The sequence below is a fragment of the Tachyglossus aculeatus genome, chromosome X5 (genome assembly GCF_015852505.1).
Source record: "Tachyglossus aculeatus isolate mTacAcu1 chromosome X5, mTacAcu1.pri, whole genome shotgun sequence".
Taxonomy (NCBI): domain Eukaryota; kingdom Metazoa; phylum Chordata; class Mammalia; order Monotremata; family Tachyglossidae; genus Tachyglossus; species Tachyglossus aculeatus.
In genome coordinates, this window is record NC_052097.1 from 2,068,560 (window position 1) to 2,094,523 (window position 25,964).

General features: G+C 53.0%; 1 protein-coding gene across 3 annotated transcripts in view; it reads left to right on the plus strand.

Moving 5' to 3' along the window:
* Positions 1-1,834: 1,834 nt before the first annotated feature.
* KIT (KIT proto-oncogene, receptor tyrosine kinase) overlaps positions 1,835-25,964 on the plus strand; it is a 54,327-nt gene continuing 30,197 nt past the window's right edge. For all 3 annotated transcript variants that reach the window (XM_038769208.1, XM_038769209.1, XM_038769210.1), the window contains exons 1-3: positions 1,835-1,913; positions 22,729-22,968; positions 24,297-24,578. In XM_038769208.1, the coding sequence (XP_038625136.1) occupies positions 1,847-1,913; positions 22,729-22,968; positions 24,297-24,578 (589 nt within the window). In that variant the 5' untranslated portion in view covers positions 1,835-1,846. The remainder of the gene's footprint in view (positions 1,914-22,728; positions 22,969-24,296; positions 24,579-25,964) is intronic.

The window sequence follows — 25,964 nt, forward strand, 5'->3', positions numbered from 1 at the left end:
TGGCAACACATAGAGACCACCCCCCATTTGCCCCTCTGCCCTTCTTCTAGACTGTGAGCCCACTGTTGGGTAGGGACCGTCTCTAGATGTTGCCAACTTGGACTTCCCAAGCGCTTAGTCCAGTGCTCTGCACACAGTAAGCGCTCAATAAGTACTATTGAATGAATGAGTTTGTGGGCGTGGCCTAGGGAGTGAGGGGCGTGGCCTCGGTTTGGGGGCGAGGCCCGAGGCTGCGGGCATGAGAAGCAGCCTGGCTCAGTGGAAAGAGCAGGGGCTTTGGAGTCAGAGGTCCTGTGTTCGAATTCTGCCTCTGCCACATTCATTCATTCAATCGTATTTATTGAGCGCTTACTGTGCGCAGAGCACTGGACTAAGCGCTTGGGAAGTACAAGTTGGCAACATCTAGAGACGGTCCCTACCCAACAGTGGGCTCACATGTCTGCTGTGTGAGCTTGGGCAAGTCACTTCACTTCTCTGAGCCTCACTTCCCTCATTTGTAAAATGGGGATTAAGACTGTGAGCTCCACGTGGGACAACTTGATCACCTTGTATCCCCCCCCAGCGCTTAGAACAGTGCTCTGCACATAGTAAGTGCTTAACAAATGCTTGTTGTCTGTCTCCCCCTTCTAGACTGTGAGCCCGTTGTTGGGCAGGGACCGTCTCTAGATGTTGCCAACTCGGACCTCCCAAGCGCTTAGTCCAGTGCTCTGCACACAGTAAGCGCTCAATAAATACGATTGAATGAATAAATACGTTTTGTTTTGTTGTCCGTCTCCCCCTTCTAGACTGTGAGCCTGCTGTTGGGTAGGGACCGTCTCTAGATGTTGCCAACTTGTGCTTCCCAAGCGCTTAGTCCAGCGTTCTGCACACAGTAAGCACTCAGTAAATAGGATTGAATGAATGAATCTCTGATCTCCCATCCTCATGTCTCTCCCCACCTCAATCCATACTTCACGCTGCTGCCCAGATTGTGTTTGTCCAGAAACACTCTGGGCATGTTACTCCCCTCCTCAAAAATCTCCAGTGGCTACCAATCAATCTGCGCATCAGGCAGAAACTCCTCACCCTGGGCTTCAAGGCTGTCCATCCATCACCTCGCCCCCTCCTACCTCACCTCCCTTCTCTCCTCCAGCCCAGCCCGCACCCTCCGCTCCTCTGCTGCTAATCTCCTCACCGGGCCTCGTTCTCACCTGTCCCGCCATCGACCCCCGGCCCACGCCATCCCCCGGGCCTGGAATGCCCCCAATCCCTCTGCCCATCCGCCAAGCTAGCTCTCTTCCTCCCTTCAAGGCCCTCCTGAGAGCTCACCTCCTCCAGGAGGCCTTCCCACACTCAGCCCCTTCCTTCCTCTTCCCCTCGTCCCCCTCTCCACCCCCCAATCTTACCTCCTTCCCTTCCCCACAGCACCTGTATATATGTATATATGTTTGTACATATTTATTACTCTATCTATTTCACTTGTACATATCTATTCTATTTTATTTTGTTAGTATGTTTGGTTTTGTTCTCTGTCTCCCCCTTCTAGAGTGTGAGCCCGCTGTTGGGTAGGGACTGGCTCTATATGTTGCCAACTTGTACTTCCCAAGCGCTTAGTACAGTGCTCTGCACACAGTAAGCGCTCAATAAATACGATTGATTGATTGAATCATTATTATTATTATGATGATGATGACCTAGAGGTGTGGGCGTGGCCTATGGATGTGGGCGTGTACTGGACGTCGCGGGCGTGTCCTGAGTGTCGGGGGGCGTGTCCCGGGGCGGGACTGTGGAGCTCGTGCGGGCGCCCCGGCGGAGCGCAGTTGGGCTGGAGGAGGCTCGCGGAGTGGTGCGGAGCGGTGGCTACGTTATGGGCGCCACGCTCTGCCCCCGCGGGGTCCTCGGCGTCCTGGTCCTGGCCGGCTTCCTCCGGACAGGTCAGAGCAAGCGGCCCGGGCGGACCCCACCCGACCTGTCCCTCCCTCGGAGCCCCAAACTTCGGGGGGCGGGGGTGACGGGGGGCAGGGGGGTCGTAGGAGGGTGCAGGCGAGGAGGAGGGGGTGCCAGGGGGTCGTGGGAGGGTGCAGGCGAGGGGGACGGGGTGCAGGGGGTCGTTAGGGGGGAGGGGGAGGGGTGCAGGGGGTCGTTAGAGAATGCAGGCGAGGGGGTCTAGGGGGGTCTTAGAGCATGGAGGGGTGGGGGTGCAGGGGGTCGTTAGAGCATGTAGGCGAGGGGGAGGGGGTCTAGGGGGTCTTAGAGCATGCAGGCGAGGGGGAGGGGGTCTAGGGGGTCTTAGAGTATGCAGGGGAGGAGGTGCAGGGGGTCGTTAGAGCATGCAGGCGAGGGGGAGGGGGTCTAGGGCGTCTTAGAGCATGCAAGGGAGGGGGTGCAGGGGGTCGTTAGGGGCTGCAGGTGAGAGGGTGCAGGGGGTCGTTAGAGCATGTAGGCCGGGGGGAGGGGGTCTAGGGGGTCGTTAGAGCATGGAGGGGAGGGGGTGAAGGTGAGGGGGAAGGGGTGTAGGGGGTCGTTAGGTGGTGCAGGTGGAGGGGAGGGGGTGCAGGGGGTCGTTAGAGCATGCAGGCCAGGGGGAGCAGGGGGTCGTTAGGGGGTGCAAGTGGAGGGGAGGGGGTGCAGGGGGTCGTAGAGCATGCAGGCGAGGAGGTGAAGGGGGTCGTTAGAGCATGCAGGCGAGGCAGGGGGGCGTGAGAGGTGCAGGTGAGTGTGAGGGGGTGCAGGGGGGTCGTGAGAGGATGCAGGGGAAGGGGAGGGCTAAGGGGGTCGTGAGAGGGTGCAGGGGAGGGGGTGCAGGGGGTCGTGAGGGGGTGCAGGGCGAGGGGAAACCCTGTGTAGGGAGCTTGAGACGGCGCACAATGGTACAAGGGAGGTGAAGAGGGGTGGGGGCTTTGCAGGCCGCCCGGCCCCTCCCCTCGCAGCGGGAGCCCCGCAGCCCGTGGGCCTGGGGCCTGGGAGCGCCGCCCCGCCACGTGCCCCGGAGCACAGGTGTGCCACCCGGGGCTGACTGGGCCTCACAACCTGCCCACACGCCTGCCGCCTCCCCAGCGCTTCCCCACACACCTATCCCGGTGGGAGAGGGGCTGGGCAGAAGTCTGCATCAGAAGCTCCTTGAGGGCAGGGAGCACGTCTACAAAGTCTTCCAAACGCTTAGTGGATGCTCCGCCCTCAGTAAGCGCTCAGTAAGCATGCATTTGCCCCGAGGGCCGCCCGTTTGTTGCATGCACGACCGGACGCCGCGGTGCAAATTTGCCTGGAGGGTTCCCCCAACTCAGTTTACACGTGTAACGTGGTGGGTTGGGGAGCAAGTGAATAATAGTAATAATGGTGGTATTTGTTAAGTGCTTACTGTGGGCCAGGCACTGTACAAGCAAATCACAGTCCCGGTCCCACATGGAGCTCACAGTGTCAGTCCCCGTTTTACAGATGAGGTGACAGGCAGAGAGAAGTGACCAAGGTCACACAGCAGACAAATGGCAGAGCCGGGAGTTAGAAGGCCCTTGGCCCCGTTTGGGGGTACAGGAAGCCCGGGAGACCGTGAGTCTCTTCTTCCCTCCCTCTTCCAAGGAACGAGAGCCCGCCCTTCTCGTCCCCGATGTTTTGTTCAGCATTGTGAAGGTCCTTCCTGTGGGGGTCGGTAGGCCCTGCTGGGGTCTGCCGCAGCTGGCCGCATCCTCTCTGGACTGGCCACAGTGTCCGCAGAAGAGCCCGGGTGGGCCGGTGCTGGCCCTATTGGGCCGGCTGGTGCATCTGCTACCCCGAAACCCACCCCCAGGTCATTGCTGAAAGGGGGCACCCACGTGTGATGGGTTGAGGACAGATTGAGAAATTCCTCACGTCCCCCCAAATACCCTGCCGTATCCCCGGCCTCCCGCCCCTCCAACCTTCACTTCACCCTCCTCTCACCTTGGTTTCCTCTCCCTGCCCACCTCTCCTGCCCCCGGCTGTGTGGCTGCGGGCAAGTCACTCACCCTCTCTGGGGCCACAGATGACGTCAAAGAGAAATGGTGATGTCCACCTGGGAGAGGGCATTGTATGAACATCTGGAAAGGCCCCGGACCGGATGAGACAGTCCGGAATCCCTTCCCCAAACCCTCATCTTTCTGAGGGACCCTTTCCTCCTCCGCTTGTTTATGTTTACCTCTTTCTAGAATTCTCTCCCCACCGCCCGCCTGCCCAAACTGTGCCAGCCTGTGGCAAACTGTTGTCAGTGGGACGTGTGTGCACGTGTGTGCGTGCATGCACGTGAGTTTGTGTGTCTGTGTCCGTCGCTCCTCACCCCTTGCAGAAACTGGATGAAGCCGGCAGGAATAGTGAATCAAATCCCCACTGTTGGTGCCCGTGTTGGGCAAGAGACAGTCCAAGCTCCTTCAATTCAGGGCACCCCCTTACCTCTAGCCATCCAGTTGTCCAGTGCTGAGGCCCGGCTGATGGCAGGGTCAGACCTCAGGCAGATTTTTGGCTCTTTCCAAGCACCCGGTCATTCTGTTTCTTAAGTATATATGTGGCGGCCTTATGGTTTCTCACTTCCTTCACCTCAGGGCTGGGGACAGATATGTGGAGAGGAGCTTCTTGAGGGCAGGGATTATGTCTACCAACTTTCCCAGCTGCTTAGTCCAGTGCTTCGCACACAGTGAGCGGTCAGTAAATACCACTGATGGATGACAAGGACCGGATCTATGAACTCTATTGTATTCTCCCAAGTGCTTAGTATAGTGCATTGCAAGTGCTCATTAAGTGCCATTGATGGATGGATTGGCTGGACTCCCGCCCCAAGGAGTGTTGGTGCTACCAGCGGGCATTGTGATGGCCGAGAGGGCAGATGCGCGGCAGAGCCAAATTGAGGAACTCTCGAAGCTGCTTTGAAAATGAAAAAGAATCCCGGAAACCATGTTGCACCAACAGCCCCAAAAGTCAGGATCCCACAGGCGTTGATGCCTGTGTGCTCTGAACTTCACCTCAACGGCTGTCTTTAGCACTCCGGGAGGGGCGTGTTTTGGCGGGGCTGGGGGGGGTGATGTTGAAGTCAGGCAAGCTGCAGCCTCTCCTCACTTTGAGAGAATTCTCAGGAGAAATCTGTCTTCCTGTCCTTGGCTCTTCCCCATCCTCACACACATTTGCCTGTTGTGATGAGTGTGTTTGTTCGCCGTCGTCGGACGTTCCTTTCAGGATTTTGACTCATTTCCTTAAGTCTCTTCCAGTTGATTAAAGGACACGGAGGAAATAGGTTTCTAATATCCTGAAAGACATTCTTGCCCTAGCTAGTAGAGCCGGCCTACGGGAGAAAAATGTGCTAGGGGAAGGAATTCAATCGTATTGAGCACTTACTGTGTGCCAAGCATTGTACCGAGCACTTGGGAGAGTACAATACAAAAACAAACAGACACATTCCCTGCCCACAACGAGCTCAAGATCCTTCTCTTTGCTTGCTCGGCCTGATTTGATTTGATCTGATCGGGTGTGTCTTGGGGAAGTCGAGTGCCCCCTGGTCGGGGCTTTTAGATAAAGAGAAGCAGCGTGGCTCAGTGGAAAGAGCCCGGGCTTGGGAGTCAGAAGTCATGGGTTCAAATTCCGGCTCTGCCAGTTGTCAGCTGTGTGACCTTGGGCAAATCACTTAACTTCTCTATGCCTCATCTGTAAAATGAGGATTAAGACTGTGAGCCCTCTGTGGGACAACCTGATCACCTTGTATCCTCCGCAGCGCTTAGAACAGTGCTTTGCACATAGCGCTTAACAAATGCCATTATTATTATTATTATAAAGGTGGGTGAACCCCTCCCCCCCCGACTCCCCCCACAACTGCTCAGTCTCAGGTCAGAATGGGGCCGCTTCCGGAACCCTGCCTTGGCCTGGGAATACCTGCGCTCAGCCCTATCCCATGGTAGTGATGATAATTGAGGTATCCATCCAGTGCTGGGTGTGTGCCAAGCATTGGGGTAGATATAGGTAATCAGCCTGGACACACTCCCTATCCCACACGGGGCTCCCAGTTTCACTCCCATTTTACAGATGAGGAAATGAAGGGCAGGAAGAAGTCACCTGCCCAAGGTCAGGTAGTGGCAGAGCTGGGTTTGGGATCCAGGACTCAGTCATTCAGTCGATCCTATTTATTGAGCCCTTACTCTGTGCAGAGCACTATACTAAGCACTTGTGAGAGTACACTACAACAATAAACAGATACATTCCCTGCCCCAAGGAGCTTAGAGTCTAGAGGGGGAGACAGACATTAATAGAAATAAGTAAATTACTGATGTAACCCTGGGCCACACTGTGTCTCCTGTCGTCCTGATCCCGTTCCCGGTCACAACGCAGGGGGGCAGGGAGAGGGGACGGTGAGCAGGTGGCTTGGGGTGGGGGGGACAAGGAAGGGAAGGCGGAGAGAGGCAGCTGGATGGGCCGAAATCAGAATCCGGCAGGCAGGGGACCATTGTGTTTACTCAGCTTTGCCCGTGTTAGTTCAGGAAAATGAATCGTCCCAGAGATGGAGGTGTGTCTGCATTGCTCATTTTCCCAGCCGCCGGGTCCTTCTTCCCTCTGGGATGGTGGGAGCCGCGCCGGTCAGCGGGCCATCCCGGGGGTGTCTGCAGGCGGTGGGCCCCTCGAGGCCACGCGGAGGGTCCTCCCTTACTGGTCATCCCCCCTCCGCCGCCCCTGCCCGGGCTCGTGTTCCGAGGGTCGCTGAGAGCCCGTTGATGGACTGGTTGGCGATGAATCAGAGAGGCCACTTTTGTCCCAGAATAAGGTCAGGGCAGTCTGCTCGCGGTTGTGAAGGTTAACCCCTTCCCAGCCAGCCATTTTTCTGGACTGATACCGAGGTGTGGGGATTGCCTCAGTTTGATCCACCCTGGTTCCTCCGTGGTGGAGGGGTGCCTGCCTGTCCTGCGGTAGAGAATGGCCTACTGATGGCACCCCCACACGCCGGTGGGTGGGCACATCCTGGGCGATGCCTTGTCTTTACTTGGAAATAGGCAGGAAACGAGGACAGACATTTAGTGGTTCTCCAGCTTTGGTCTTGTGACCCTCACTGGAGGCTCCCGTGACCCCCCCAGTGGACCCCCTCGGGCCCTATCTCAGCCATCCAAAAAAAGGCCCATTGTGGGTCACCCCCTTGGAACTGCTGCTGACCGGGAGGGTCTTGAAGCGAGGGAAGGGCAGCCCACCCCGGTCAGCTGATGCTGGGGATATGGCAGAGTTCTGCAGCTCTGGTCCTGGGACAGCCACCCCCCACCCCTCCAGCGAATCCTCCAGGATCCTCGTGGGAGTCCTGAATCCAAGCCCGAGAGACACCGGGAAACAAACCATCCAAACAGATGGCTTCGTAGTCGCTGTATTTCCCGACCTCCCATCGGGCGTGGGGAATTGCGCTGAGCACTTGGGAAAGTACAACAGAAGCCTGGGTCGTGTCCCCTCCCCACAGGGAACTTACACTCTGTTGGGGAAGCAGACATAAGAGTCATTACAAGGAGAGAAATCAGAGGAAATGATTGAATGATCGCTTTTATGGGTACACACAAGTGCCTGCCAGGCTGCTCTGACTTATGCGGGGAGGGGAGAGTTAACTGGGGAAGGCTTGTTGGAGGAGGTGGGATTTTAGGAGGGTTTTGAATGTAGGGAGATCTTTGGGTAGTTGGGTTTGTGTGGGAGAGAGTTCTAGACTGAAACAGTGCGAGCGAGGGGTTGAGAGGTGGGACAGGCCAGCGAGAAACAGCTAGCTCAGGGGGTCCTTTATGAAAATGGAAGGGAAGAGGAAGGCTATTCAAAGCCCCCAAATCCACCCCAGCCGACAGATCTAATCGTTCATCACTCCAGGAGTGTGTCTATGGCTGTGACCTTGAAAAGTTCTTTGACCTTGTCTGCCTTTCCTCCTTCTGCCAGCTGGGATGTACTTAAGTGTCTACTTCCTCTGCAAGACTGGAAGCTCCCTGAGGGCAGGGATTGTGTCCACCGACTCTGTAAAGGAGAATGAGAAAAACATTGATTTCTGTCCCGATTGTCCTTACAGAGAGTCCACAGGCAACCCGAAAGCAGGCACATCTTGGAGTAGTTACGCACCCAGCATCTCTTGGGCTGGCATGGGCTCTGGTTAAGAAGGGCAGGTAAGGAATGGAGAAGGGTCTGGCTTAGTCCTAAACCTGCAGGAAGCGATCCGGGGAGTCATAGTGGGCACTGGGCTAGCTCGCAGTCAGCCCTAGAGGACAGCCGTCTAAGCAGCAGTAAAGATGTCAGAATGTAGGACAATTGCATGGAAGACCCAAGAAACATTCTCTCCCTCCCCGCAGGCCACCCTGCCTCCTCCCTCTGAGTACCATGTTCGGATTGCAGGGAGTCACAGTTGTTTTCACAATTCAGAGCCCTCGACTGATGAGTGATACGGTGGAGTTGGAGAAAGCATTCCTCTAGTTGGGAAGAGAGAGGCTTGTGGGAAGGGGGGAGTCTAAAGGCATTTTTGAGGTTTAAAGAGGGTCGGAATGTTGAACAGCAATTTTCTGTGTCCCCAGTCTGGGGAATGGGTGTGCGGTCACCATCAAGAACTGGGCATCTAAGCCCTCCCGTAGGTCGGGATTGGGAGTCTTGTGAACATTCGCACCGGAATTGCTCGCTAGACTGGGCTCCAGGTGATGGTGTTGTCCGGGGGTCAGGCTGGCTTCTCCTTCCTTCCTGCACTCTGGGGGAGTAGGGTACATTTGGGTCCCGCTGTCTCAGGGAGGCCCTGTCGCCTTGAGTTTGGGTTTTGGGGAAGTTGAATGGGGTGAGGTAGATGGTTGTAAGAGGTGGGTTCTCAGGACTCCGGCTCCCCCTCCCCTACCCCCGGGGGAAGAGGAGGGAAGCCTCATTGTGAAACGCAGGGAAACCTGGTCCATTGGAACTAAGTAGCCCATGGGAACGCCGAGCAGGCTGGCAGAGCCCAACTTCCAGATGCTCCTTGGACACACTCGGAGGCCCCTATACCACAGAGGAGAGAACCACCCGAGTCGCTTCAGGGGCCCAGAAGTGAGTTATTGGTCTAGAGTAGGCCCAGCCTGGAGAGGTTCCACTCAGAGAGGCTCGGTTGCCATGGTTTTGGATGAGCTCGGACCGACTGCCAATTCTGAAGCCGAGCAGCAAATGTGTTTCCCGGGCGAGGCTACTCTGAGATCCCGGCTGGAGCTTGTTTCAGCCCTCGGCTGCTTGCCGCTAACTCCTGCCCAGAACCTCCTTCCTTCCCCTAGCTGGGATATACTTTAGTGTCTCTGCCCTCTGCCAGACTGGAAGCTCTCTGAGGGCGGGGATTATGTCCATCGACTCTATTGTTCTCTCAAGTTTTTAGTGCATACAGTCTAGTAAGCTTTTGGTAAATTCTGTTGGCTGTACGCTTACTGTGTATAGGGAACTTGTCTTCCAATTCTGTAGTATTGTACTCTCCCAAGTGCTTTGATCAGCGTGGCTCAGTGGAAAGAGCACAGGCTTTGGAGTCAGTGGTCATGGGTTCAAATCCCGGCTCCTCCACTTGTCAGCTGTGTGACTTTGGGCAAGTCACTTAACTTCTCTGGGCCTCAGTTACCTCATCTGTAAAATGGGGATTAAGACTGTGAGCCCCCCGTGGGATAACCTGATCACCTTATAACCTCCCCAGCGCTTAGAACAGTGCTTTGCACATAGTAAGTGCTTAATAAATGCTATTATTATTATTATTACTCTGCACAGAGTAAGACTCAGTGATGATAATGACTGATTAGCCCCCCTCCCGCTTGAGATATTTTGTTTGGCCAATCCAGTCTCCGCGAACCGCTTCCTAAATCAAGAGCCGTCGTGGGCTCAGTTTGGTGGGATTCCCTGGAGCGGCAGCTGGGCCCCTCTCAGATCCACGGGGAGGACTGTCCCTTCAGTATTTCTCACCTAAGGGAGGGGGTCTTATTTCCATAGTGAGACGGAGCCATGCTTGTGGATAAGTCTGGGTGTGGGCCTAGTGCCCCCAACCATGGTAATGATAGTTGAGGTATTTGATAATACTTGCACTGTACTGAGTGCTAGGGTAGATACAGGGTAATCAGGTTGGACACAATCCCGGTCCTACACGGGGCTCACAGTCTAAGTAGGAGGGAGACATAGGTATTTAATCCCCGCTTTGCAGATGAGGAAATTGAGGAGTACAGGGTAAAGCGGCTTTTGGGTGCTGCGTGCCAAGTGCCCCCAGGGTGCATTGCATTACACCAAGTGCTTGGGTGAGAACAATAGAAACATGATCAATTAATTAGTGATATTTATTGAGCACTTACTGTGTCCAAAGAGCACTGTTTTAAGCACTTGGAGAGCTCAATATATTAAAATTGGTAGATACAATCTCTGCTTTCAAGGAGCTTTGACCCTGTAGACACGGAAAAGGAGGAAGGTAGAAAGGGAGAAAAGATAGACAAGGGCTGTGTTTCATCCTGCCTCTCTACCCTTGCGTGATTTCCCCATACTGTACATCTTTCCAGATATTCCCAGTTTCCGCTGCCCCCCATTGGGAAACTTACTTACCTTTTCCCAAATGCCGAAGACAAGGCAGGGTGGTCATTTTCTGGTCAGATGGATACTACTCTCCTCAGGGTGGTTTCCACCCTGGCGGCCAATGCCAAGGTAGGGAGGGGAGTGGTGATACGCCCCTCGATCTCCCACCACGGCTGCGTGAGCCGAGTCCTGGCATCCTTTACGTCAGAGCTCTGAAGACCCAAGATGGTAGCTTCCCGGCTTCTTGGCACTTTGAAGCCTGCCCGCTCTCAGCCCCTGCCCACTTTGTTTTCCCACCCCAAGGAGAGGCCACCTCTAGTTGTGTTCCACCATGAGAGGACCTCAGGCTGGTGAGCCTTAGCAGGATCTGCCCAGGCTGCAGACAGACTTGCCTCGTCTCTGACCCGACCCCATCCCAGCAACTCCCTCAGGAAAGGTCACTGGAGCCGGAGGACTGCAATCGTTTCTGGGTTGAAACCGTAACGGCCGTTCAGGGTCTTAGCAGTGAGTCTGGGGATTTGGGGGAGCGGTCCTGAGGAGGGCTTGTGAGGCGAGGCATTTGGGCTCGAAGAAAGCAGGCAGGCTTCCCAGCGGTCGGGGAAAGACGCATTAGCTGGTCCCCTGACGCCTTTCTCCACTGTTGTTCAAACTCATTGGATTCCTCACTGAATATTAAATTTGAAGTTTTAATCAGGATGCTTGAATCAGTTTGTGTCGACTGATTAAAGGGACGGAACAGGCCTAGAGGGATCATTTTACAATAACTGACCAAGCCATCTTTATTGAGAAGGAGGATTTTTTTATCATGTTACAGTATTAAGTGCTTACTATGGGCCAGGCACTGTCTTAAAGGCTGATGTAGATTCAAACTAATCAGATTGGACACAGTCCCTAGCCAACACGGGGTTCACAGCCTTAATCCCCATTTTACAGATGAGGTAACTGAGGCGCATAGAAGTTGAGTGATATAATAATAATAATAATAATGGTATTTATTAAGGGCTTACTATGTGCAAAGCACTGTTTTAAGCGCTGGGGAGGTTACAAGGTGATCAGGTTGTCTCACGTGGGGCTCACAGTCTTAATCTTAATTTTACAGATGAGGTAACTGAGGCACAGAGAATTTAAGTGACTTGCCCGAAGTCACACAGCTGACAATTGGCGGAGCCGGGATTTGAACCCATGACCTTTGACTCCAAAGCCCGTGCTGTTTCCAAGACATGCAGCAACCAAGTGGTGGAGTCCGGATTAGAACCCAAGACTTTCTGACTCCCAGTCCCGTGCTCTGCGCGTCAGACAACACTAATCCTCAGGTTTTCGAAGAAGGAAAATGCAAGGAGGAATTGGGAGTAGGAGAAGGGAAGGGAGAGAATTCATCGACAGGTTGCTAAAAGGACTGTGAGATTTAAGGAACTCTGCAGTGTGCTAACTTGTACATATCTTTATTCTCTGTTGCTTTCCCTACCTGGTCAGACTTGCATATATCTTTATTGCATTCTCCTACCCGTAATGTGGCTTTTAATTATTAATAATAATATTAATAATAATGGTATTTGTTAACTGCTTACTAAGTGCCAGGTACTGTACTAAGCACTGGAGTGGATACGACCAAATCAAGTTGGACACAGTCTCTGTCCCACGTGGGGCTCACAGTCTCAATCCCCATTTTGCAGATGAGGTAACTGATGCACAGAAAAGTGAAGTGATTTGCCCAAGGTCACAGAGCAGACAGGTTGCACAACTGGGATTAGAACCAATGACCTTCTCATTCTGAGGCCCCTTGTCTATCCACTACAACATGCTACTTTTAGTGCCTGATGATGGTCTGCTAGATCGTAGAGGACCTGGGTTCTAGTTCTGGCTCCACCACTTGTCTGCTGTGTGACCTTGGGCGAGTCCCCTAACTTCCCCCTTTTAGACTGTGAGCCCCCTTTTAGACTGTGAGCCCACTGTTGGGTAGGGACTGTCTCTGTATGTTGCCAACTTGTACTTCCCAAGCGCTTAGTACAGTGCTCTGCACACAGTAAGCGCTCAATAAATACGATTGATTGATTGATTCTCTGTGCTTCAGGCCACTGGCAGGGCCAGGATGAGAACCCGGGTCTCCCGACTCCCAATCTCAGGCTATTCCCGTTAGACCACACTGCTTTTTTCTTTCCTTGTTCCCATAAAGAGGGCTGCAGCATGGATTAGTGGATAGATCATGGGCCTGGGAATCAGAAGGACCTGGGTTCTAATTCTGTCTCTGCCACTTACCTGCTGTGTGACCTTGGGCCAGTCACTTCACTTCTTGGTGCCTCAGTTCCCTCAGCTGTAAAATGGGGATTAAGACTGTGAGCCCTGTGTGAGACACGGCCTGCTTCTGACCAGATTAGCATCTACCCCAGCATTTAGAACAGTGTCTGGCACAGAATAAGTGCTTAACAAATACTATTATTATTAATATTATGGGTGAGCCCTGGGTTCACAGAGGAGCCTCCCCACCCACCCAAAATCCGGGCAAGGAGCTTGGGGATTCCCAGACCCTGGATTTGACACAGCCCCTGACCCCAGCAGAAGAGAACGGTTGTTCGTTTGTTCATTCTTTTAATCGTATTTATTGAGTGCTGTCATTCATTCAATCGTATTTATTGAGCGCTTACTGTGTGCAGAGCACTGTACTAAGCACTTGGGAAGTACAAGTTTGCAACATATAGAGACAGTCCCTACCCAACAGCGGGCTCACAGTGTAGAAGGGGGAGACAGACAACAAAACAAAACAAAACATGTAAACCAAATAAAATAAATAGAATAAATATGTACAAGTAAAATAGAGTAATAAATATGTACAAACATATATACAGGTGTTCACTTCACTAGGCCACACTACTGAAGGAAAATTTTGGTTATGCGTAAGAAAGAACTTCTTTGTTCCAGGGATAATTAGACCACTGGAATAGACTATACCAAGGCAGTTTTCAGAATCCCAAGGCCTGGAAATAATTTTTAATAGAACGTTAACCATCTGCATTGGATGTTTAGGTTTTGAATTTCACATATTCTTGTGCAGAGCACTGAACTAAGCGCTGGGAAGAGTACAACAATAAAGGGACACATTCCCTGCCCACAACAAGCTTACAGTCGCTCGGAGCAGACCCAGGGCGAATTCCTCAGCATTCCAACTTCCTCTGGAGCAGACACGTATTTTGGCTCCTCTGAGCACCCAACGATTTATTGGGAATTGCCCTGCTGCCAAGCACTTGGAATGTGGAAAAGTCGCCTGGGTCTGGGACCCCGTTGGGGTCCTCGATTTGGGGGCTCTAGCAGGGCTCCCAGCACCCACTGATTCTGGGGGAATGTTGGCATATTCGCTTATTAGCGTGTCCCAAATCATGGTGATTGGATCATCCCGCTGCCAACAGCGGACACGGTATTCAGTCCCATTTCCAAACATTTGAAATTTCCTTCCTCTGTTGGGCTGGCTCCAATTGGGCATCGATGAAAATTACAGAGGAAAACGTTCTGATGTTGATTGAGGTTGGTTGGCCTTTTTATAGGACCTTCTGTCATCCCTGAGGTCATTTGGGCAGGGGAAAAACCTCTCCAAACTAATGGGAATCTGGGGAGAAGGAAGCCAGTATGGGAGAAGGGGAGAAAGCCATCAGATCCTCATCCAAAAAATCTCTCTCCATCCGTGTGCCACAAAGAGACAAGAGAAACAATTCCCCTATCGGGGCTGCTCGTAAAAAAGTTGTTGTTTAGATGGAGACCAGCCAGAAAGCTGATGCATTTTTTTGGAGTAAATGCCACCAAGAAAAACCAGGAGGAAAGTGGAAACCCATTAAGCAAATTGACTGGCAAATGTTCTGATGGAATAAAGAAATGATTAAACTGGGGAGAGACTTATTTTATCCATTAACGTGTTTTTAAATCAACTTAATTGTTTCAATATTGCTATTGCGTATGTATTCAAATGTAGGGAGGCTGAGCAATTATCCGATTAGCAATATAAAACATTGGTGTCTGATCTCAGAGCACTCCCAAGTAATGTCAAGTTGGACTTTTGATAGGTTTGTCTTGGCTGATGACTAACTGGCAATTAGCTCTCTTTCACTGATGTGAATGCTGTAGAGTAGGCCGGGTTGTCGGTTTAGTGAGTCTGGCAAAATCTGGCCAAAATTCGTACTGAAGCAGAGCCTGAATAAATCTGAATGAGTCAGGTGTCCAAACTGTAGAAGTTTCAAAAAGAAGTGGGGCCAGAGAGACGTGAGTGCTAAACTCAGTTTTAATAATAATAAAAATTGTGGTATTTGTTAAGCAGCATGGCTCAGCGGAAGGAGCATGGGCTTTGGAGTCACAGGTCATGGGTTCAAATCCCGGCTCCGCCAATTGTCAGCTGTGTGACTTTGGGCAAGTTGCTTCACTTCTCTGGGCCTCAGTTACCTCATCTGTAAAATGGGGATTAATAATAATAATAATAATGATGGTAATAATAATGGCATTTGTTAAGTGCCTACTATGTGCAGAGCACTGTTCTAAAAAGCGCTGAGATTGTGAGCCCCACGTGGGACAACCTGATCACCTTGTATCCACCCAGCGCTTAGAACCGTGCTTTGCACATAGTGAGTGCTTAACAAGTACTATCATTATTATTTATTGTTATTATCAATAATAATAATGGCATTTATTAAGCGCTTACTATGTGCAAAGCACTGTTCTAAGCACTTACTATGTGCCAGGCACTATACTGAGCACTGGGGTGGGATCAAGCAAATCGGGTTGGACACAGGCCCTGTCTCACCTGGGGCTCACAGTCTCAATCCCCATTTTAGAGATGAGGTAAGTGATGCCCTTGGGTAAGTGAAGTGACTTACCCAAGGTCACGTAGCAGACATGTGGCAGAGCAGGGGTTAGAACGCAGGTCCTTTTGACTCCTGGGCCCTTGCTTTGTCCACTGTGCCGTGCTGTTTAGTTCCCTGTTGTCGATACTGGCCTACTTCTTTCTCTGACTCTCTTTCAATCTGCCCTCCACAGGTGCAGTTTTTTAAATACTATGTGTACCTCCTCTCAGCTGCACTTACCATCAGCCCTGCCTCCTGCTTGCAGCTGAGAATCACATTGTCCAGCGCTTAGAACAGTGCTCAGTGCTTAGAACAGTGCTCTGCACACAGTAAGCGCTTAACAAATACCATTAAAAAATGTCATTTTTTTAAATGGTATTTGTTAAAGTGCTTACTGTGCACTAGGCACTGTACTAAAGTGCTGGGATGGAGACAAGATAATCAAGATAGGGAAGCAGCGTGGCTCAATGGAAAGAGCCTGGGCTTTGGAATCGAGGGTCATGGGTTCAAATCCCAGCTCTGCCATCTGTCAGCTGTGTGACTCTGGGCAAGTCGCTTCATTTCTCTGTGCCTCAGTTCCCTCTTCTAGACTGTGAGCCCACTGTTGGGTAGGGACCGTCTCTATATGTTGCCAACTTGTACTTCCCAAGCGCTTAGTACAGTGCTCTGCACACAGTAAGTGCTCAATAAATACGATTGATTGATTGATTTCCTCGTCTGTAAAATGCGGATGAAGACTGTGAGCCCCCTATGGGACAACCTGATCACCTTGTAACCTCCCCAGCGATTAGAACAGTGCTTTGCCCTTAGAAAGCGCCTAACAAATGCCATCATTATTATTATAATCAGGGTGGACAGAGTCCCTGTTCCACATGCGCTCCCAGTCTTAACCCCCCCCCCCCCCAACATTTTACAGATGAGGGAACTGCAGTGAAGGGAAATGACTTGCCCAAGATCACACAGCTGATGAGTGGCAAAGCCAGAATTAGAACCCAGGTCCTCTAACACCCAGGCCCTTGCTCTTTCACCTAGGCCAAGGTGCTTCTCCTTCAGATGGCTGGCTGCCTTCCCTTGACAGGGGAAGAGAGGAAGGAGTGGGAACTTGAGACAGGAATTCCAGACTGGGGGCGGGGCAGTCTGGGGTAAAGAGGGTTAATTCATTGCATGCTTCCAGGGTGCAATACACTGACCTGTACTAAGCATGCAGGGAACGGGCAGCAGGGGCAAAAAGGAACTTACACACGAACGGAAACACGTTTGACATGGGCCAGAACCTTTAGTAGTTTTGTTAACGGGGCTTGCCGGTCGGGATGGGTTTCAGGTCTGCGAGGTCACCGTCCCTACTGGCCCCGTGCGAGGCAGCATTCGAATGCTGCCTAGCTGCCCCTTCCCAACTCGGGCCTGCGGATGTCTGGTAGGAGAACCGGTCGCGGGCCAGATCGCAGGTGCCAGCGCCAGGCATCGGCTCTCCTCCCGGAGGAAAAAATCTGTTTGCACTGACTTCTGAGATTCAGCGTGCCGGCCAAGTCTCTACAGAACCGGTGCCGCGCTCTGGATCGGATTCCGTGCAGGGGTCGGCCATAGATGGTGTTGGGTGGGGTGAGGCGGGGCCAGGGGGGGAAAGATGAGGTAAGGGCTGGACTCTGAGCTCTGGGCAGGGTACATGGGATAGAGCATCAGCCTGGGAGTGAGAAGGTCCAGGGTTCTAATCCTGGCCCCACCCGTGTCTGCTGTGTGACCTTGGGCAAGTCGCTTCACTTCTCTGGGCCTCGGTTACCTCGTCTGTAAAATGGGGATTAAGAATGTGAGCCCCATGTGGGACAGTGACTTTGTTTAACCTAATTAATTTGTATCTATTCCAGTGCTTAGAACAGTGCCTGGCACACAGTAAGCGCTTAACAAGTACCATAATGGAGAAGCAGTGGGGCTTGGTGGAAAGAGCCCGGACTTGGGAGTCAGAGGACGTGGGTTCTAATCCCGGCTCCGCCACTTGTCAGCTGTGTGACCTTGGGCAAGCCATGTAACTTCTCTGTGCCTCAGTTACCTCATCTGTAAAATGGGGATTAAGAATGCGAGCCCCATGTGGGACCACCTTATTACCTCATATGCTCCCCAGTGCTTAGAGCAGTGTTGGCACATAGTAAGCGCTTAACAAATACCGGAATTATTAATTATTATAATTATTATTCCAGCTGGGTCGGTCAAAGGTGGCGCTTGTGGACATCAGACACCCAGATTCCTGTTATGGTATGACATCACACCAGGCACGCGGGGTAGCGTGATGTAATTATGGGCGCCATTTGGTGGGAATCTTTCGCCGCAGGGCTACCTGAGCCTCTCCCGCTCGCTCCAGAGTTGTGGTCCCAGTGGATTTGGGCGCCGCTTCTGAGGCGTGGAACCCGGCAGCCAGAGGGGAAGTGAAAGGGAAGCTGGATGCTGACAATAAAAGCACTGGGGCTGTATCTGGACCGGGAACAAACCGGCTGGAAATTGTACCATCACCGCTGGGATCACACCGGAAGACTGACCGTCCTAGGGCCAGTTCTGGATGGCAGCTGACCCGGCTTCTCTGTCCTTGGGGGGATGCCTGCTTTGCTCCCATCCTGATTGCTCTCTCCCCCTGCCAACACCCCCCCAGCTCCCCCTTCCACCCAGCACTATCCCTGGAGCCCAGGATACATTGGCTGGGTGAGGTTATTTCTTGTGGGCTTGGATTGGAGGAGGCAAAATGATGATTAATGATGATAATAATTAAAATCCATCCGCTCTGGGTCGGGGCAACGCTTCCACACCAGTTGTCTCATTGTAGTCTCTCACTCAACCGTGAGGTAGGGAGAGGCAAGGATTATTTTCTGTATTTTACAGATGAGGAAACTGAGGGTCAGAGAAGTTCAGGGACTGTTCTGAGGTCATGTAGTGGGCAAGTGGCAGAGCTAGGATGATATCCTGGAGCTCCCAGCCTTGGGTGCTCTCCATTAGGGTGTAGTGATATTAAACTGCCCTTCTCCTGTCCTCTCCTCCCCCCCGCACCCCCCAACCCAGGTATGACCCATCAAAAGGCTTGTCATTTGGTGTCTGGTGACTAGTGACCAGGCGGCTGCTGAGTCCTGCAGGGCCTGGACTTCTTGACCGGCCTGGCTGAATGGGAAAGTTTCTCAGTGTTTCTGTTTCTTTTCTGAACAGCCCTTAACCACAGGGGCCTCAGGATTAATTCCCACCCACCTGCCTCGCTGGCGGGCAGCCTTTTCCCCCAGCCCTGCCCCGGCCGACCCTGCGGGTTGATGGGAAGAGTGCGTGTGGCTGATAAAGTTTGTCGGAGAGGGGGCTGTGGGCAGGAGCCGGGGGTAGAGGGGGTCATCATGGGACTGTAGAGGCTGAGGGCAGGGCTATGGGGGGTGGGGGGGGGTGAGGACGATGCAAGAAGGGGTGGTGATGTGGAGAGGAAACGAAGTTGGAGGATAGTTGTCCCCCACAGGTCTTGGGCAGGATCGGGGTGGGGGCCCGGCCCATCCTGAGCTTGGCTTGACCCTTTGGGGCCGGTGGGTGGAGGTAGGACTGCAGGATCAGGAGGGCAAGGGGGACATTGGGCTGGGAAGTCTAATGTCTTCCCGCTCGGGGACTGTGACCCCCATTCCAGAGGGAGGAGGAAGAGCAGGATCCCTGCTGCTGCTGTTGGTCAGGGGAGCCCCCCATGCTGTCCTCCAAAATAGAATCGGGGGGAGCACAGTTTGCGCACCCATGGCTCTGACCACCCCACCATGGGCCAAACAGTGGGAGTACCTCTGGGAAGGTGCAGAAGCACGGGCCGTGCCTGGCCTGGCGGAGCATCGTGTGGATGCCCATGATCTCGGGCTGACAGTGACTCTCACCCTTCTCTCAGGCACCCCTGCCCCTCATCCCCGGGAGACTCAGCACGTGCCCTCTGTTCTGTGCCCGGAGACCACCTGCCCCACGGTTGCAAAATGTCGACATTTCGAAAGGGAATTGGGGGGCTGGGGGGGGATGGGTCAGACACTCTTTCCTGGCAGCCGGAAGGGGGAAGGGGCCAGCCTAACTGCTGTCATGGCCTCAGCCGTGCCACCGGGAGGGGGGTCGGCCCCACCGCAGACCCAGACGGTGGCTCGGGTGGGGCTGCGGGTCTCGGGCCTTCAGTCAGCCCCGTTGTGGGTTATGATCTTGATGTGACGCTCACGTGCGACTCCTATTCCACAGCTCTCTTTCCCCTCAGTGTCTCACCTCCAGCTTTCCCCTCCCTCACTCAGCTCTACCATGGCCCTCTTCTCCTCCAGAAGGCCTTCCCTGACTAACCCCCACCTCCCCAGTCATGTCACCTATCGCCACTTGCGCACACTCATGTGTGTGCTTGTTCCTTTGTTGTATTTAATTTTGTGTTTAATATTTGAGTCCAGTTTCTTTTACCTACTTTCTCTTGGCTGATTTGCATCCCCCTTGAGGATGGGCCCTTTGTCTGGCTCCTTCCGGTCACTTGTTCCACAAGCATCAAGTCCAGTGCCCGGAGTCCAGCATTCTGCGCCGTCCCTTCCCTCCCTTTCCATTTTTGTTCCGAGGGTTGGAAAGATAAAGGGATTAGTGTTGAAGGAAAAACCCTGGATTGGCTTTCTCACCTCAACATTCCAGATGGCGGGGCCAGGCTCAGCAGACACCAGAATCCCCAATCCGTCTTGCCGTGGCGTTCCGGCTTTGAGACGCCAAGGTTTTGGAAGTCAGAACTGCCGTAGCTGAACTCTGACGGCCACAAGTGGCCCCGGGCACTTCTGGGACTATCCTAGAGCCCTCCCCTGGGCCAGAGAGATTCTCTCGTGGGCATGGGCCAGCCTTGGGGCTTCCTCGCCACACCCTCCTCTCAGATTCCCAGCTTCCTTGGAGGAAGCTGGAGTCCCAAAAGGGCAGCCCTGGATCAAAGGCTCTGCAGGGGCTGAGTGGCACTCCTTGGAGGTGAGGGAGACATCCTGCAGGAATTGGTCAGATGACACCCCCTCACCCCGGACTGCTCATAGATCTTTGCACCACAGAATAGCTTCCCCCTAGGGAGTTTCCCACAGGCTTTTCAATGACCATTTTTGTGACAGTAACTACATTAGTTGGCTCAGAGGGAGAGACGTGCCAGAGATCAGAGACTTGGCTGATGCCACATGAGTGTACTCTCCCAAGTGCTAAATACAGTGCTCTGCACACAGTAAGCGCTCAATAAATACGACTGACTGGCTGACTGACGAGTGTCTATTCGAAGCAGGGCCCAGAATAGATGAACCTCAGTAGCGGGGGATTTGAGGAAATGGTAGGTTCTCAGGCATTGATGGTTGGGGGAAGGCTGAAAGGAGGGCCGAGGGGTTGGTGGGCAACTCTTCCCCTGCCCCCAGGAAGATGGCACGTCCTGTTGATTAGTTAGCTTGCATCTCCATGTTTTAAAAAAATAGTATTTGTTAAGCACTTAGCACAGATATAAGTGTTGGGATTAGGTACAAGCTAACCAGGATGGACACAGTCCATGTCCCACATGAGGCTCACAGGCTTAATCTCCATTTTACAGATGAGGTAAAGTGAGTAAAGTGACTTATGCAAGGTGACACAGCCAACTAGTGGCAGAGCTGGGATTAGAAATCAGCTCATTCTGATTCCCAGGCTGGTGATTTATCCACTAGGCAATACTGCTTCTCAGGTTTTAGGATCTGTGGGAGAAGGGAGGGTGGCCTGGGGAATGGGGATTTTCTGAGACAGTTTTGTGCCCCAGCAAGAGCCAGATAGGTGGCCCAGCTGGCAGGGCATTGACCGGTTCGGGACGCCCAGGGCCCGGTGTGGCCGCTGAGCTTTCCCTGCAGCACTGCTGACGAGCAGCAAATTCCTCAGCTGTCAGTTGTATTTATTGAGCGCATACTGTGTGCAGAGCACTATACTAAGCATTTGCAAGAGTACAGTTTAACAATAAGCAGCATGTGAAGGTGATGAGAGCAATAGTCATTCATTAGCATGTATTGGAACAGCGTTCTTCATTTTCTCCAAAGGGCATACTTGTCAGTGAACTCATTATAGCCTCATGATGTCTCTGAGAGATAGAGGGTATTCCCCCCATTTTATGGACGGATGAGAAGACTGAGGCCCAGAGTGATGGAATGACTTGCCCAAGGCCATGCCGCGGGCCAGTGGTAGAGCTAGGGCTAGAACCCCAGTTTCCCTGCTTTGGTGGTGCTTGTCTCCTTGGTAATAATAATTATGGCATTTGCAAAGTGATTACTATATATCAAGCACTGTACTAAGCGCTGGGGTAGATTCAGGATAATCAGGTCAGATACAGTCCCTGTTCCACAAGGGGCTCCCAGTCTAAGTAGGAAGGAAAACAGGTATTGAGCCCTCATTTGACAGGTGAAGAAATTGAAGCACAGAGAAATTAAGCAGCAGCAAGAAGCGGCATGGCTTAGTGGTAAGAGCCTGAGCTTGGGAGTTAGAGGTCATGGGTTCTAATCCCAGCTCTGCCACTTCTTGTCAGCTGTGTGCCTTTGGGCAAGTTACTTCACTTCTCTAGGGCTCAGTTACCTCATCTGTAAAATGGGGATGAAGACTGTGAGCCCCACATGGGGCAACCTGATTACGTTGTATCTACCCCGGTGCTTAGAACAGTGCTTGGCTCATAGTAAGCACTTAACAAATACTATTATTATTATTATTATTTAAGTGATTTACCCAAGGTCACACAGCCGACAAGTGGTACAGTGCTTTGTACTCAGGAGGTGCTCAGGCCCTTGATAATGAAGGTGGATTTATCCCCGGCCCAGTCGAGGAATGAGTCGGCTTGGACACCTTCCACTGTCTCTTGGAAAGGGGATAGCAATCAGGAAAGAATTCCCCACTTCCTACATCCCTTTCTCCCTTTCACTCTTCTTGCTTCTTGGATTGAAGGTGCCCTAACAGTCAATCTGTTAATAGTACATACTGAGCACCCACTGGATGCAGAGCCTTGTATTAAGAGCTTGGGAGAGTACAATAGAGTAAGCAGACATGATTCCAGTCTTCGAAGAGCTTTAAGAGCATCATATTAAATGCTTGGGAGAGGCCTAATGTGCCCAGGTGCTCATAGGTCGCAGAGCATGCTCTGAGTGCCCATGGAGAGCAGGGCACTGCCTTGTTGCCAACTTGTACTTCCCAAGCGCTTAGTACAGTGCTCTGCACACAGTAAGCACTCAATAAATATGATTGATTGATTGATTGGACGCTCCGGGTCTTAAAGGAGGGTCCTGACCCCGGACAGCTCTGGGAAGCAGAGGGGAGGGCACAAAGACCTGGAGAGGCCCAGTTGGGAAAACTCGGAGCTGAGGCCGAAGCGATTCGTGAGCCTTGGTTGGGAGGTCGCCGACGAGCTGGGAGGTCAAGCAGTCTTGGAGCAGAGAAAGCCAGGACCGGAATGACTCAGATATTCGTCCCTCCCCACTGGCAGGCTCTCCTCAATCGACCATCAGTTGGGCCATCCCGCAGCTGGTCCTGGAGGCCGGCAACTCGCTCGACCTGTCATGCAACCTCAGCAGCCCGGTCTGGTGGAGTTTCCAGAACTGGCCCCCCGAGAAGAAGGTCATCAGTGACAAGTTCTACAAGAAGAAGGCGACTGCCCATGACACGGGCCGGTACACATGCACCGACAGAGACCTGAATACCAGCTCCGTCTATGTCTTCGTCAAAGGTAACCCATCACATCTGCGCCAGTGGCAGCTCTCTGGGTGGGGAGGGGACAGTGGGGTGCGGGGGTCTGGCCTGGCAGCTGGCCAACAGGCATCCCAGTGGCCCCTGCCATGTGACGGCGATACCTTCTAACATCTGCACTGGTATCGACCGACCAAGCTCTTTGTGGAGCTCGGAAGAGGCAGAGTCACTAGAGGAGGTCTCAGGGCCCTGGCTTGAGAGCTGGTGGTCTCAGTCATAAGTGCCAGTTCCTTGAGCTAGACTCGCTACACCCCTGCGGGCAGCAGTGAGTGGGTACTGATCCATCGTGCTTCCTGATGGAAGGACCTCCCCCTCCAGGCAACGCGCGCCCTTCGCCTCATGGGATCTGGGGTTGTCGCACCTTGGGAGAATCCCATCCACACACACCTGGTCAAAGCCCCTGCTGCTCCCTGGGCGTGTGGGCGAGGGAGCATTTTCCGGCTCCCCTGGTGTCAAGCTGCACAATCCACTCGGGAGCCGGAAGCCCGGGGTGGCATGGGATGATCAGGAGAGAGGTGCCAGACTGGGGAGAAACCACAAGTATTGGGCCCACCGAGGAGACTTTGCACATTCCAGAAGGACTTGGGTAGATCCGTGGAGGAATAGAACAGACTGTTGGGAAGCATCAGGGGTACAGAGGAGAGAGTCAGGGGTGTTGGATGGTCCGTGCTGGGTCACTAGTGGGAGAGGCAGGGATGGAAAGGGGAGAGTCAGGCCTGTCGGATGATCCGAGCGGGGTTATTGGAGGGAGAGCCAAGAGTGAAGAGGAGAAAGGCAGGGGTGGGAAGAGGAGGGTCAGGGGTTTAGGCACATCTGGGTTGGATCACTGGAGGGAGTGGCAGGGGTAGAGAGGAGAGATTCAGTGTGGTAAGGGGAAAGTCATGGGTGTTGGATGGTGTTCACGTGATCACTGTGGGGAGAGTCAGGGATGGAGAGTGGAGAGTTGGACTGGGCTGTGACATGGGGAAAGAGTCAGGGCTGGATGGTTCCTCCCTGACCACGAGTGGATGTCTCCAAGAGTCCTGGCACCCTGTCAGAGATAGAGTCCTGGGCTGGGTTGTCCCTGCGTCTGATCCATAAATGGCCTAACTTAGAGCCCCGTGATGCTCTTCTGTACAAAGTTAAGAAATAGAACACGCACCACAAGCTTTCTTCAAATCTTCTTGGCTTGACGGAAATGGTGAAGGTGGCCAAGAAACAAGTTGGACACTTACTTTTCCCTTCCGTAGGTAGCTAAAACCCATTCCTGGACCTTTCTCTCCCCACCCCCTCTTCCCTCCTCCCTACCACCCCTTTGGCCTCCCACAGATCCCAACATCCTCTTCCTGGTGGATTCTCTCCTGTATGGGAAAGAGGACAGTGATATCCTGGTCAAGTGTACCGTGACCAGCCCGGCCTTATCCAACATCACTCTGCACGGCTGCGATGGGAATCCTCTGCCTCCGAGCCTGAAGCTTGTCTCCAACATCGAGGAGGGCATCATCATAAAGAGCGTCCAGCGGTCCTACAACAAAGCATGCTTCCAGTGTGCGGCCTACGAGGGAACTCACCTCAGGCTGTCCGAAAAGATGACGCTCAAAGTGCGATCAGGTAACCGTCCTCCAAGGTGGAGACTGAGACCCCAACCGACTTACGGCTAAACCCCTTCCTCAACCGCCCACCCCTCAGAGCGATCCTCGCCGGTGGGCGGCCTTGGCAAGTTCGGCTCCCTTTTTCGGAAAGGGAAAGGGCCACCGCTGAAACTCGACTAGATTTTTGGGGCACTTAGGGTCAAACTCTGATGCTTTCTCTGACTGAGGGAACTGCTTCCCATTTAAAGATGAGGGGCACCTCGGCTCACCATCTCTTTTACTCGGGGGAGGGAGGAGGGGCTGGGAATCTGCTGAGCCTCTGGTTCAGGGAGGGTCCTAATGTGCATGCCCTACTGCCGGGGGGAAATGGATGTAGAACCCGCCCCATGCTCCTGAGACACAAGGCTGTGTTCTCATTAAGGAAAGCTTTCATCTAGTATTGCCCTCCCCAACCTTCCCTGCCGCCCCCCAGGCCTGCAATCCAGTATCCAAGCAGGTTTACTCATTCTGAGCCTTCCACCTCCATGAATTCCACCCCATTCCTAAAACCAAACTTGGATCGTTAAGGGAGGAAGATCGTGGCTAGATGGAAGGGCAGTGGCCCAGGGGTCGAGAGGGCCTTTATTTCCAGCTCTTTTAATGGCCACAGGGAAAATCATTTAATCATTTAAAGAGATTACGAGCCTCCGGTGGGATTGGGATGATTGACTGACTGATAGTTAGCACTTAGTAAATGCCATCATTATCGTTGTTACACAGAAAGGAAATGTCAGGAAGCCACAGACAGGGTCAAGGCAGGGTGTCCCACTGGAAGATTTCTGGAATCTTGGGTGGCCACCATCTTGAATTGGCATGTGGCCTGGGCCTGAATCCAGGTGGCAAGGGTACGTTTGATCTGCTGTGGTGGGGAAGGGTTATGGGTGAGTGATGACATGAGTGCCTTAGAAGTACATGGCCTTCGATCCAAATAGCGTTGGCCTTTTCAGGTTGCCCACAGCTTTAGCGCATTGAAAAGGAGAATGTCCGTTGGGCTTCTAGACTGTGAGCCCACTGTTGGGTAGTGACTGTCTCTATATGTTGCCAACTTGTACTTCCCAAGCACTTAGTACAGTGCTCTGCACACAGTAAGCGCTCAATAAATACGATTGATTGATTGATCGATTGAGTGTAGAGCTGAACTGTTTACAGTCCACAATCCAAACAGGTTGCCCCCGAGGGCATCCAGGCCGGCCACCCCCTGAGGACACCCAGATCCCACCGATCTACCTTGATGCAGTCTCAAGCGATTTTTAAATCAGTGCTGTTGCCCCCCGTGACCCAGCAGTCAGTGTCTTCACTGTTGATGCCTCCAGATTGTCAGCCCTAGGTGGGGCGTTGCTCGAACACGAGCTCTCCGGTTCCGGGT